Source organism: Onychostoma macrolepis, chromosome 17 (assembly GCF_012432095.1).
Source record: "Onychostoma macrolepis isolate SWU-2019 chromosome 17, ASM1243209v1, whole genome shotgun sequence".
In the NCBI taxonomy this organism is placed as follows: Eukaryota; Metazoa; Chordata; class Actinopteri; order Cypriniformes; family Cyprinidae; genus Onychostoma; species Onychostoma macrolepis.
The window spans coordinates 12,831,701-12,845,918 of NC_081171.1; the positions used below are offsets into that span (position 1 = coordinate 12,831,701).

General features: G+C 37.3%; 3 protein-coding genes across 6 annotated transcripts; 1 reads left to right on the top strand and 2 right to left on the bottom strand.

Annotated features, from left to right (window-relative positions):
* Window positions 1-758: 758 nt before the first annotated feature.
* On the top strand, window positions 759-8,030 carry slc16a12a (solute carrier family 16 member 12a). Of its 3 annotated transcripts, XM_058750291.1 has the most exons (8): window positions 759-1,037; window positions 1,632-1,721; window positions 2,250-2,552; window positions 2,917-3,020; window positions 4,140-4,283; window positions 4,459-5,443; window positions 6,413-6,672; window positions 6,772-8,029. In XM_058750291.1, exons 3-8 carry the CDS (start codon window positions 2,284-2,286, stop codon window positions 6,906-6,908), a joined length of 1,899 nt encoding a protein of 632 aa, XP_058606274.1. In that variant the 5' UTR covers window positions 759-1,037; window positions 1,632-1,721; window positions 2,250-2,283; the 3' UTR covers window positions 6,909-8,029. The 3 variants fall into 3 exon arrangements, with proteins under 3 accessions (XP_058606274.1, XP_058606276.1, XP_058606275.1); XM_058750293.1 differs by having other exon boundaries at window positions 759-2,140; window positions 6,772-8,030; XM_058750292.1 differs by having other exon boundaries at window positions 759-1,721.
* Window positions 8,031-8,225: 195 nt separating this feature from the next.
* Window positions 8,226-9,592, bottom strand: LOC131523571 (uncharacterized; the record flags this gene model as incomplete). The annotated part of the gene is made up of 1 exon (XM_058750054.1): window positions 8,226-9,592. A coding segment is annotated over one exon (867 nt), but the record flags the coding sequence as incomplete, so codon positions are not given.
* A 224-nt stretch (window positions 9,593-9,816) lies between these two features.
* On the bottom strand, window positions 9,817-12,780 carry LOC131523702 (interferon-induced protein with tetratricopeptide repeats 1-like). Of its 2 annotated transcripts, XM_058750295.1 has the most exons (3): window positions 12,568-12,780; window positions 11,683-11,760; window positions 9,817-11,495 (listed from the first exon to the last, which is right to left on the bottom strand). In XM_058750295.1, the coding sequence occupies exons 2-3, from the start codon at window positions 11,685-11,687 to the stop codon at window positions 10,208-10,210; spliced, it is 1,293 nt and encodes a 430-aa protein (XP_058606278.1). In that variant the 5' UTR covers window positions 11,688-11,760; window positions 12,568-12,780; the 3' UTR covers window positions 9,817-10,207. The 2 variants fall into 2 exon arrangements, with proteins under 2 accessions (XP_058606278.1, XP_058606279.1); XM_058750296.1 differs by lacking the exon at window positions 11,683-11,760 and having other exon boundaries at window positions 9,817-11,335.
* Between the last annotated feature and the right edge of the window lie 1,438 nt (window positions 12,781-14,218).

Genomic DNA, 14,218 nt, shown 5'->3' on the forward strand with positions numbered 1-14,218 from the left:
CCTACCCATACCACCAAACCTGTCCCTAACCTTACCCATATCCCACCTCAATAGCAGCAGAGGTGTTTTGCAATACAATTTGACCACAATAAGTACATTGTGCTTATTTTTTGATGTAAGTACATAGTAGTTAAGGCCACTTAATATAAAGTGTGACCGAACCATTCATTACCTTCTAAAACCTTACTAGATAAATGCTTTTCTAAAGCAAATGAGTGGCTCACCTTGCCCCCAAGGGTAATATGCATGAGCAACCCGCTGTTCTCCTGTTATCTCCTGACTGGCCTTAATAAAGCTATAGCTTGAACCCTAAGAACTCAAAACAAAAGGTGGGGGCAGGGTCTTAAAAGTACATATTCTTTTTACGTATCAATATGTCTCGGTTTTGAATTTTCAAACACTTAAATAATCACAAAACTTAGTTTACAAGACATTTTGGGCTTGTATTTTCACCGACGATAAACAGTCGCGGACATAGGCTAAATTACCTTCGCCGAGGAGTACTTTTTAGGGTCATCATCGGACAAAGCTAAAACTAGTACTGATTTAGATAGGTTTTACATTTTAAATATGCCTTAAGGAACTTCAGTGTAGATATAAAATTATTTGTAAGTTGACAGCTAACTGTGGGCTACAGAGTTTGACCAAAAGAGAGCTTGGGTTGCTCGAGACGAACCTCAACAGCCTGTGTCCTGAAAACGTCCTATTGAAATTCTATTAAAATAGTCGACCCCCCTTAAAGTCATTGTATAACATGCACACAGGGTGGGGTGAGAGGGAAAACATGGCAAATATCCGACCCAGGACTGCAGTTAACGGTAGTTTAGACCGCTGACTTGAAAGCAAGTAAGAGGTCCCTTGTACTTCCACCCGTTGGCTGCTTGTTTTCCGTCCTGTTGATCTGTCCAAGCGCGCACGCCGCGCAGTGATGCAGAGCCATGTGCGCCAATGTGTACCACCACACTTTGGAGGAGAGCAGCGGTTGTTTTTGTTCCTCGTCTGCTCTAGATTCTGTACACTGGGAAGTATGTTTCAGAGTAAGTTTGATTCTCTTTGACCTCTTCAAACGTTCAGTCATGTGTTTTTTGTTTGTGTGTTGTCCAGAAAACTCCCCAAGGGATTGTACACAACTGTTATGACTCTTCTCATCTGCTAATTCATAATTATTTGTCTAGCTAATGTTTTTAAAGACAGCACATTTTATGCTTGTACCTGCATTGATCCAGAAAGATGATTTTACATTCACTCTTCTGACCTCTCCTGGTTACAACTATTCAATGATTATTCAACTATTCAGCTGGTTGCAAGTATTCAATACTACATGTCTGTTTTTGGCTCTATGTTTATGAAGTGTTTATCACTTACAGGATATGCTATGCATAGTACATTCCTTTGGTTATTGATATATATTAGTATTTCTTGTTATTATCACTGTTGACAACAGTTGTGCTGCTTATTTTTGTGGAAACTGGTACATTTTTCAGAAGTTTTTGGTGAATAGAAAGTTAAAAAGAAACGCATTTATTTGAAATAGAAGTCTATTGTAATATTGTAGTGTCTTTGCATTAATTGCTTAAAAAATACATTAACAAAACATCTTACTGACTGGTAAAAAAATCTCATTTTTCAAGTTTCAGATGTACGGCGGTCTGTTGAGTCTTTAATTTGAAGACTGAAAGTCATCGCATAAATTCTGACTGGTTTAACGGACACAGATTGAGGTGACTCTATACCAATCAAGCCCACCACAAAGTTGTTTTTTCCATGTCTGATCATTTTTGCAGTAAAGTAATTGCTTTTGCCCCATGAAGTAGTTTTTGGCCCTCTCTCTTGGAATTAATGAAGACACACTGTGTTCCTTGCCTCCCTTTGGACCAGACTAGTGTGTGTGTGTGTGTGTGTGTGTGTGTGTGTAGTAACTTGGTCACACTCTGTATCATGGAGTGTTTATGTGGCAGACTCAGACAGGCTCTATTTTCTTTATTTTGCTCTTACTCACTAACCATAGCATTCACACGTTCATGAGGGTGAGCAAATGATGACAAGAATATTAATTTTCTGGCTGAAATATCCCTTTTATCTCAGAGACATAAGTGATACATTTTAGTATTTAATCAAAAGCACCACAATGTCATTTGAGGTAAGTTCACCATAAAAATAAGACTTTTTTTTCACACAGACTGATGTAGATTAGACTTACATTTTGAGAAGAAGGCTAAAGTTAAAAAAAAATGTTGTTTCTCCTGCAGATTTTGCTTGATGGCATTTAGAAGCTCATTATAGATGAAAGCAAGAGAAAAACAGCAAGTAAATTCGTCCCAAGCAGAGCCAGAGAGAGCAAAACCAGCTGGAACTGGACAGAAAAGGAAACAAGAGGCTGAAAGGAGTGAGAGAGTGAGGGAGAGGATGAAGAGAGGAAGCATCTTGTCCAGCAGAAGTCTAGAGATGAGTGAAAAGACTCCACATTCAGCGGCCGCTCCTGATGGTGGATGGGGCTGGATGATCGTGGCCGGATGTTTCCTCACCACTGTTTGTACACGTGCAGTCACTAGGTTAGTTTATGACTCCCCCAGGATTTTTTTTTAACTTACCTTACCAGGAATTAAGGTGATACCCTCATGCCACTTCAGTTTTTGCAAGTTTAATGTGAGCCTAAATTAAACTAAAAGCTGCAGAAATGGCCTTTAAACTCAATCAAGATTCTTATGTTCTCTTTATGTTTTTAATTTCTGAGCCCCTACCCAAGACTGAATTACTCATGTATTCTAATATTAAATCATTAAATAAGTAGAACAACTACCCCTGGAAAAATACCCAGTTTTAGATGCTGTGCTTAAAAGGAATAAAATGATTGTTGCTCTAAGTACCTTTATCATATTGCTTCCTCAAATCTGCACTTTCTCATGCTGGTTGCAGGTGTGTTTCCATCTTTTTTGTGGAATTCCAGTCATACTTTTCCAGAGATTATTCTGCAACTGCGTGGATACACTCTCTGTTGGACTGCACCACAATGTTGTGTGGTAAGACTCATGCCAAAATAAAAAAAAATTCCCCAGTGTTCTCTCTATACAAAAACTCTTTGACTCTAAGGTGGCAGCTCAAACTGTATAAAACTATATTGATTTTAGGAGAACTTTGTTTTCAAAAAAAAAAAAGTCTCTGTTGACAGGTTTACAGTGCATAGTCCACTCTAAACCAGATTTATCTTGCTGCTGGTGAGAAAGAATGTTCACAGAAACACATTTCCATATTTGTGACCCTGGACCACAAAACCGCTGGGGTATATTTGTAGCAATAGCCAAAAATACATTGTATGGGTCAAAATTATCGATTTTTCTTTTATGCTAAAAATCATTAGGATATTAAGTAAAGATCATGTTCCATAAAGATATTTTGTAAATTTCTTACTGTAAATATATAAAAACTTCATTTTTGATTAGTAATATGCATTGCTAAGAACTTCATTTGGACAACTTTAAAGGCGATTTTCTCAGTATTTTGATTTTTTTTTTGCACCCTCAAATTCCAGATTTTCAAATAGTTGTATCTCGGCCAAATATTGTCAGATCATAACAAACCATACATCAATGGAAAGCTTATTTATTCAGCTTTCAGATGATGTATAAATCTCAATTTCCAAAAACTGACACTTAAGGTTTTGTGGTCCAGGGTCACATTTATGTAAGGGCCTTGGTTATATCTTATGGTATCTGTTTTTCACCATTCTTTTACTTAGTTTAAGCAGTTAGATATCATAGTATTTGTCAAATGTTTGAGATTACATACACATTATTTATTAATAAATATATCATAAAGATAAACATACTCTTAAAAGCACTGTAGAGGTTAATATGCAGATGTCACCTTAAGGAGCTATTTCCACCTGATCTAAGACTGGTAATCTAACTCAAGCTTTTCCAGTGCAATTTAATAGATGTCTTGTTACCACATGAAGCACGCTTTTTAGGCTGATTTTTTTTTTAGAATAAATGGTTTTAGAGAGCAGTGTAATATTATAATAATATAATATTCTTTTATTTATTGGTATAAGTTGATATTGTATATTTATAAGTTAATATTCAATATTTGTCATGCTATCCACCACTTTCTTGCCATTCTTTTTCTCATTCTCTTTATAGCTCCATTGGGTAGTTATATAGGGAACCGCCTCTCTTCTCGTATAGCTATCATGATTGGTGGGCTTCTTTCCTCTGCCGGCCTGCTGCTCAGCTCACTGGCCACCAGCGTGGAGTTCCTGTATCTCACATTGGGTGTTCTTACAGGTTTGATTCAGATTTGCATACATACACCAGCATACAAGCTTTTATTTCAACTGCACTGATAATCATAATTTAGGGAAGCTATTGTAGTCACCTTGCCTTGCAATTATTACATCAATTTGTAACAAACTAGGCAGGCATATCCATAGTATACTCACCTTCCCGATTCTCTGCACAGGTGTGGGATTTGCTCTCAGCTACACTCCTGCAATTGCCATGGTGGGTTCTTACTTCAACGAGAGAAAAGCGCTGGCTTATGGGATCGCCATGTCAGGCAGTGGCATCGGAACCTTCATACTAGCACCCACTGTCCAACTCCTCATTGAGTTGTTCTCCTGGAGGGGTGCGCTGCTCATTCTGGGGGGTTTGGTGTCCCACCTGTGTGTCTGTGGAGCACTTATGAGGCCTTTGGAAGGTCAAAGCAGGAGACAGAAAGAGATGGACTTGGAGGGTGGCAAAAAGGTTGACTTCCTAAATGTGAAACTTGCTGATGCAGGGCACAATATGGAAGTGAGTGCACTGGAACAGAGATCGGTGGAGGTAAAACTTACGGATATGGAAATGAGAGGGGAAAATGAACATGCTGAGAATATGAAGAGTGATGGAAAAAAACGGATGGAGTCAAAGCCTTCTGATGCAAAGCAAACACACTCCAATGTGGAAATAAACCTTAGACAGGAAGACTCGGAGGACTCAGAGACTGTGACCAGAAGCACAGATGAATGGGACAAAGAATCAAAGCCAAAGTGCTCAGGTACAGACATCTCAGTCCCAGCTTTAGTACAATCAGGTGACTTGCCTTTGGACTGTTTGCCCACCAACCAGGAGGATACAACTATCCCAGAATCAAACACTAACCACAATACTTTGGTACAGTCAAAAGTGGCAAACACAAACTTACTAAAGGAGTCCAGGGACAATGTATGGTCTATCATAAGGAAAACAGTATTGAGAGAATATTCCTTCCTGTTGATACCAGACTTCTTATTGCTGTTGGTGTCCTTCCTGTTCCTTGCATATGGTTGCAGTGTGCCATTTGTTTATCTCGTGCCATATTCCCTGAGTGCAGGCGTCAGCCTTCAACAAGCAGCATTACTCATGTCCATACTTGGAGTGTCAGGGATTGTCGGTACCATCACTTTTGGATGGATTGCAGATAGAAAGTAAGAGTTTGTTGTGATTTATTTATTTTTCTAATTCTCCCATAAATTACAATATTATAGACATTTAAAGGGATAGTTCACCCAAACATGAAAATTCTGTCATTAATTACTCACCCTCATGTTGTTCCAAACTGTAAGACCTTCAGCACAAATTAAGTTATTTTTGATCAAATCTGAGAAACGTAATAAGGACATCGTTAAAATAGTCCATGTGACATCAGTGGCTCCACTGTAATTTTCCGAGGCAATGAGAATACTTTTTGTGTGCAAAGAAATAAAAAATAATGAAAATATCTTAATTTGTGTTCTGAAGATGAACAAAGGTCTTTCAGGTTTGGAACAACATGAGGGTGAGTAATTAATGACAGAATTTTCTTTTTTTGGGTGAACTATCCCTTTAAGAGCTACATCTACACTAGATGCCTGTTAACTTTATAAAACCTGTGGAGGTAGGCATAAAAAAATGTGATATTGTAATCTGTTTTTAAATTCATATTCATGTCTTCTAATGTAGATGAAGTCTATACATTCAGTACGATTAGGAATCAACCCTATCCGTTTGTTAAGTCTTATGTCACATGTCACCTTTTTCTGGGTCCAAACGCTCGATCAGCAAAAGCAAAAAGCAAACAACAAACAGTACTAATACACACTCACAGTGTGCCCCGTTATCTCCATGCTGAAATCTTACCTGGCCACACAGTAATTCATATGTTCCGAATCATTAAAATATTGGTGTCTGGGACAGCAGGAGACTTTAGTGCACACTGGGAGTTTTTAAAAGCTTGACTAAAAGGTTTGCTATTAATAGTTCTCACAAATGACTACTGAGATAAAATTCTCACTCGAAACAGAGTAGAGATTCCTGCACTACTTATTCAATGATACTGCACCACTGCTATAGTAATTCTTCACAATTCCTGTCTTTCACTCTGTGGTTTGATCTGTGTCTTTGTGCGTTGTGTTCAGGTGTTTGAGGCCATATAGGGTGGTGAGTTACATGCTGGCTGTGGGGTCAGAGGGGCTGAGTTGTCTGTTTCTGCCTCTGCTGAATGGTTTTTTCCTGCTCGTCCCCTTTTCTCTCATCTACGGCTACTTTGATGGAGCTTACGTGGCACTTATTCCTGTGGTGACCTCTGACACCGTCAGCTCCACCCACTTGACCTCAGCTCTGGGAGTTGTTTACTTTCTTCACGCCATCCCCTACCTCATCAGCCCACCTATTGGAGGTCAGCAAATTTTCCACTCTCTATTGAACTGAACGATATGTAAATTAAATGAAACAGACTATTTAACTAAATGAGTGTTTTATGAAATCTCTCTCTTAGGTTGGCTAGTGGATCAGACAGACTCCTACACAGCTACATTCTTCCTCAGTGGAGTCGCTCTGATCTGCAGTGCTGTGATTCTGGCTGCTGTGAGAGTTATCATCCGTTGCACTAGAGGGAGCTCTTACTTAAACTGACTCACAACCAGGAGATTTCTAAAGCAGCAGAAAAATACTGCAATATTGATGTCAAGAAACATGAAAGTGCCCCTCCGGAGTTAAAAAGGGTTTTTATGTGTTCCTGATCTGAAGCTCTCATCAGTCAGATTGATGGCCACAAATACAAGCTCTTTTATAGCATTAATGAACACAGAACTGACCAAAAGAACACACTGCTCTACTGCTCAAATACAGGAATCATGTTCCAATTGGTTAAAAGCATTTGGCGAATTAAAAGTGAATGTACAATTTCTTGAATTTAAAGTGCTAGTGAGTTGCTAGTCAAATGCTCTAAATATTTTAATGTGTTTGCTACAAGGGAAACTTGTTTTGTATTTGATACTTTGTTATTTTAATGTGTCGCTCTCAGCTGATATGTGATTGGCTAGTCAGAGAAATGAACAGACGTGCTTTGCCCAATAGTTACATGCACGCTGCTTCATTCACAGCTCAGTGTTTTTATAATGTACACTACCATTCATAAGTTTGGGGTCTTTAAGATTTTAATGATTTTTTAAAAAGTCTCTTACGCTCATCAAGGCTGCATTTATTTGATCAAAATACAATAAAAAAGCAATATTATTACATTTGAATTTTTATTTTAATATATTGTAAAATGTAATTTATTCTTGTGATGGAATAATTTGCTGAATAATAGTTTTAATTTCCTTCAAAACTCCAAACTTTTGAGAAGACGTATATACGGCTACATACACTACTGTTAACTTCACTGTCCTAAAAACATTCTGATCAAATGCCATCCTTTTTAATGTCATAAATGTACATTTTTTTTATGTTAAATGTTTTCAATTGTACGTTTTTAAATATGGCAAAAATAATTATGGATCATTCTACAAAGCTTTCTTTGTACTTGGAAATTCTGTGCGAGCCATTCAGAGAATGCCTTGGTGAATAGATTTTATGGATGGAAAAAATGGCTAAATGTCAGGGAAACAAGAATAATATGAGATGCTATATGTAAACAGTATCAGATAACCTGTATTTCATATAAAGGTCATGGACAATATTCTCTCTTTGAAAAGAATTATGGGTATTTGACAAGAAGAGAAACAAATGAAAGTACATCAAATACCTTGTGACTCTGAACAATACACATTTATTTGTACGTGACCTTGTTTTGTGCTGGAACACTGTAACAATAGATCATTTTCAGTTTGTCACAATGTATCTTCAGTCTCTCCATTGGCAAGTTCTTTGGAAAATGTGAAAAGAAAACACAATTCTAATGTTTGAAAATCACTCATCTGTGAGAAAAGATTTTTAATTAGCATATTATTGCAAACAGAAAACACAAAGTTTCAAAATCAATATAGCAGGCAGATCTGATCAATTAGAATTAGTGTTTTATAAGAAATGTTTATTCTATTTGAAACAGAAGCACATGTAAGCAACACATCTGTATATCCACATTTCAGGAATGAAGATCTCAAAGCAAAGCAGTTATAAAAGTGTTTTCTATTCATATGTGAACAGTAGTTATAATTAAATGCAATAAGCACATGATCCAGCTCCAAGAAGTTATTTTCTGTTGTTGTTTTTAGACATCAATGGAACTGGTGCTGGAAGTTACATCTATTAATACAACAAAACATAGCGTTGAATTCTAATATAGACTATTGGGAATTTTTTTTCTTCACCACCATTTCTTCATTACGTTTCCTAGAGTGAAATGTAAAGAGAACCATAATGATTTTTTTCAAAGGTTGTTGTATGATGTTGGGACAGTGTTTATAACTTGTCTGTAACATTAGAGTACATTTGAAGTCTCCATTCCTTCAAGAAAATGCTGAATTTGAAACTATTTTTATACTCTTTCGTTTGCGATCTGTCATTTCTGGGATTTCTGCTGCTTTCATGTAATAGAAGACTGAATCTCTGGACTGTCTAGAATAATGTAAATGGCAGGCATAACTATAAAATAAGTGAAGTTGTCCATTAAGAGAGAGATCATCTTTCTTTGACAGGAGCTGCTTAAAAATCTCCTCCGCTTTCTCAGTGTTGTGTGCATAACAGTGCAGTGACGCAAGGGATAACTTTACTTGGAGACGATCAGGATAATGTCTGACAACCTCCTCTAACAGCTCAATGGATTTCCTAGCCAAAGTCTCCCTTTCCTCACTGTCATCTTTCATCAAGAAAACCTTCCATTTGTATAAATTAGCCACGATTCTAAGAACTTTAGTAGAGGTGGGAAAATTTTCTCGAACCCTTTCTCCTTCTTGAAAACCCCTCTTTGTGGAATATTTTCTGTAATACTGAAAAATACCTGGCAGTCCCTCCAAGTTTTTGATTTCAATGGTTCTCTCTAGTAAAATTTGTATTTCTTCATCATTGTTTTTTGCTTGCACCTCAGACTTTTTCAGTATATAAAGGGCATATTTTATAATGAAGAACAAATCATTTGGGCCTATCACTATTGCCTTTTTCAACTGCTCTAGAATTTCAGCATTCAGCTCTGGAGTGAATTCAGATTTTCTGTAACCCTTGCTCATTGCTTTGGCAAGACCTTTGTGCCATTCCTTCCTTTCTGGTTCTGCTTTTAACGCCATCTTAAAATAATCAGTCTCCTGGTGATTCTTGGACTTGTTGTGTCCGACTGTATTTCTGATTGGCTGTTCAGACGGTTGAGGAGATTTGCATATTCACCATATTATAATGAATATTTGTGCTAGTGTTTACAAAGTCAATCTGCCTTTAAAAATTATTTTGTTGGTTCCACCTGTTTTTGCTGTTAGATATCTTCATAAGGCGATTTCAGATTCAGTGTGTATTCAAAATCAATTCGCCATTCAGAAATAGGAGATGAAGTCATTATAAACAATAAAGATTTTTAATTTTTCTTAAGTTCCATTCAACAAGTGATTTTTTACGAGATGGAAAATTACTGCAGAGTTTATGTCCTTAAATAAAGACTTAAGAAATGTCCGCTTGTCATTCTGGAAATTAATTATACAGAGAAAAACTATATATACATATATATATATATATATATATATATATATATATATATATTTATTTATTTATTTATTACATTGTCCTGGGTTAAATGTTCTTACATTGACATTCTTTTAAAATAGAACACAGTGCCATTAAACAGGTAAAGACCTCCACAGAGATAAAAAGAGAGAAATATTAAATACATATTTTTAATACAAGTTCAACAAGTTCTAATTTTCTGTTCAATTTATTCATTATAGTTTGTCCATCAGGTAAAACAGAGAACATCATCCGTAGTGATTTTTGAGGGTTGTTACATTTTAATCGTCAATATGAATTCTTTCCAGAAAATTCCAAATTTCCTCACAGCGAGGATTTCTGCCATTCATCCCAGTTTTTTTAAGAATCTTAATGCTCTTCTGTTTGTCAATCGTATTATCTGGGATTTCTGCCACTTTCATGTGATGGTTGATTGACTCTTCTAACCGTCTGCACATGTATAGATGGCAGGCATAACTATAGTAAATATACTGTTTGCTGTGAGGAGGGAAATCATCCATCTGTAACAGGAATTGCTGGTAAATCTCATCTGCTCTCTCACTGTTGCCTGCGTAATCGTGCATTGACGCAAGGGCTATCTTTTCTCTGAGTGAGTCAGGATAATGTTTGACAACCTCCTCAAACAGCTCAGTGGATTCCCTAGCCAATGTCCTCCTTTCCATGTTGTCTTCCTTCATATTGAAAACCTTCCATTTTTTGCAAATTGCCAGATATTTCAACACTCTGTTTGAGGTGGGGAACTTTTTTCGAGCTCTCTCTGCTTCATCAATAGCTTTATCTACAGAAATGGTTCTAAAATACCTGAAAATAGTACCCAAACACTCCAGGTCTCCAGTTTCAATAGCTTTCTCTAGTAAATCTTGCATCTGTCTTTCATTGTCTTCTCGATGCACCTCAGACCGTTTTTCTAAATAAAGAGCATGAAAAAACAAACTGTTTGGTTCCTGCTCATGTGCAGTTTTCAGCTGCTTTACAATCTCTGCCTTAAGCTGTGGCGGGCAATTATAAATTGTATATGTCTTGCTCATGGCCATGGCAAGACCTTTGTGCCATTCCTTCCTTGCAGGTTCTGCTTTTAAAGCCATCTTTAAGTAATCAATCGCCTGCCGCTTCTTGGACTTGTTGAACTTCACCAGCGTCCAGCCCTTTTCTCCACTGACTTCAGGGTGTAGAGCACATCCAGGTGGAGCAGGATGCATTTGCTGAAGCATCTTCACCTCTTCCAGGTATTTTTTGCTCTCATCCATCTTTCCCATTAGGAAGTAGACCCAAGCCAGGTTAGCCTTGTTAACCTGCAGCCGGACTCCAGCTTCTTCTGTTCCCTGCTCCTGCATCACACTTTCTGCTTTGCACAGGTACATCAGAGCCTCTGTGTTGGAGCCAAGAGCCTGTTGGATGTAGCCCAGGAGGTTATAATAGTGAATCAGCCAAGTGCATCTTTCCTGGCTCACATCATTCAAGTTACTCAGTAATATCAGGAGTTCATTTTTACTGCTTCCCAGTTCCCAGGTGAAGTGACACTCCAGCTTCTGAAGGTGCTGTTCCAGGCTGGAGATACAGAATCATTTAGAAGGGGAAAAAAGATGCTGTGTTTTTGTTTACATAAAAATATAGAATAGCAGGCATTGAACAGATAATCAATATTTTTAATAGACTACAACATTTTTACACAATCCCATATACAGTATAAAAATATGTCATGCATTTTTGCATATTTGAGTGGTAAACAACTTACTCCATAATAATGGTCAGTGGTGGTCCGGTTTGAGAGATTTTTCTTCTAGCAGTGTTGATTTGTTCTTTATGTGAGTACCTGAGAGATCATGCTATATTTATAATGGTCAAGCTCATAAAACCACTTGCTTATCTACCTGAACAAAGTCATTAAACACGTCAGCTCAGGATTCTTCTCTTGGAAATTTCTATTCCGGCTTAGGTTTCGTTACTTCAGTAAAGGGCATTTTGCCTAATCACAGTGATAAAGTTTAAAGCCTGCCTTCTTCCTCAAGCATAAACTCCTAAGGTGCAGATTTTACAGCACAACATGTCCATGATTCACTGTACTTTGTACTCTGGTCCAAAGTGATACTGATAATATTATGTGGGCAAGACCAACTGTCTTGCTGTTCTGGCTGGCTATTCAAATGTTTAAAGTAATTTGCATATTTACCATATTATATTTAAAAAATTGTAATACTTGTAACTAGGGCCTAAAATTAACACCCGCCAAGCGCCAAATGCGAGTAAAAATCGACGTTGGCGAGTACATGTAACAGTGTCAGTCGCTAGTTGGCGGGTACAACTCTTACGAAATAAAACAATGCAATGTAGTGAAAACAACAGCCAGTTTTTAAAGAGATTAGCTGTTTCTGACGTAAGCGAGTAAAATAATATTTTCCAGAGATAAGATAATTGTGGTTAGCTGTTCTGTCATAAGCGACAAGAGCGAATCAAATAATAGGATACAAACGGGCTGATAAGGTCAGAGCAGTGTGATGGCCAGCTTGTCCCTAGACACGGTTCTAATAACTTTTACCTGAGACGATTTTGCTGATTCATTTCGGAAGATTAATTTTTACCTTCTTTATTCTTCATAACCCGAAAATGTGGCGACACATACCTGGGGTTACGCCGCAGAAACAGTGCAGTGAAGTTCGAAAGGCTGCGCGTTCGGCTGTACACACACACACCGAGACACTTCAACGGACGAAAACACACACAATTGTGTAAAAATGCGCGGTTTTGGCGAGTTACCTCATAAACGTAGTCTTAAATGAGTAATAAAGTCTTAAATGACCGAAAAGAGTTTGGAGAAAATCGGATTTGTCAGATCCGCGTCATGTGCATCAGGTTTTAAAGAGACAGCGCTGATTTTAAAGTGAAACCTGCTGAAATCTGTCATTGATGTAAATCAAAGAACAAAAGAAAAAGAGAAATCATTGGACTGCTCTAGTCGCTGATTAACTTTTGTAGCCTGAATAAAGATTAATCTGTATAGTTTATGCATATACAATTTATAGTTTATGTGAAGATTGTTTTAAAATCACTTAAATTAAAAGTTATATATTTCAGAGCCTATTAAATGTAAACAAATATTGGATTTCAATTATACTGTAATGTTGAATAGCTATAATTAATAGGTCAAATTGAGGAAAAATGCATTTGATAGAGACACCAGTAGCAGGACAAATTAAAAACATTGTAAATATGTTTAGTCATTGTAGTAGCAATAACTGCCTGTTTTTGCAAAAAGAGTTTCATGGCCGGTAAATTCTATCACATCACCAGCCATTGGCAGGTGTGGCAAAAGTTAGTTTTAGGCCCTGCTTGTAACAATGCACTATATATATATATATATATATATATATATATATATATGTATATATATATATATATATATATATATATATATATATATATATATATATATATATATATATATATATATATATATGTGTGTGTGTGTGTGTTTGTGTGTATACAGTGGGGCAAAAAAGTATTTAGTCAGCCACCAATTGTGCAAGTTCTCCCACTTAAAAAGATGAGAGAGGCCTGTTATTTTCATCATATGTATACCTCAACTATGAGAGACAAAATGAGAAAAAAAAATCCAGAAAATCACATTGTAGGATTTTTTAAAGAATTAATTGGTAAATTCCTCGGTAAAATAAGTATTTGGTCACCTACAAACAAGCAAGATTTCTGGCTCTCACAGACCTGTAACTTCTTCTTTAAGAGGCTCCTCTGTCCTCCACTCGTTACCTGTATTAATGGCATCTGTTTGAACTCGTTATCAGTATAAAAGAGACCTGTCCACAACCTCAAACAGTCCAACTCCAAACTCCACCATGGCCAAGACCAAAGAGCTGTCAAAGGACACCAGAAACAAAATTGTAGACCTGCACCAGGCTGGGAAGACTGAATCTGCAATAGGTAAGCAGCTTGGTGTGAAGAAATCAACTGTGCGATCTGGGGCTCCACGCAAGATCTCACCCCGTGGGGTCAAAATGATCACAAGAACTGTGAGCAAAAATCCCAGAACCACACGGGGGGACCTAGTGAATGACCTGCAGAGAGCTGGGACCAAAGTAACAAAGGCTACCATCAGTAACACACTGCGCCGCCAGGGACTCAAATCCTGCAGTGCCAGGCGTGTCCCCTGCTTAAGCCAGTACATGTCCGGACCCGTCTGAAGTTTGCTAGAGAGCATTTGGATGATCCAGAAGAGGATTGGGAGAATGTCATATGGTCAGATGAAACCAAAATATAAC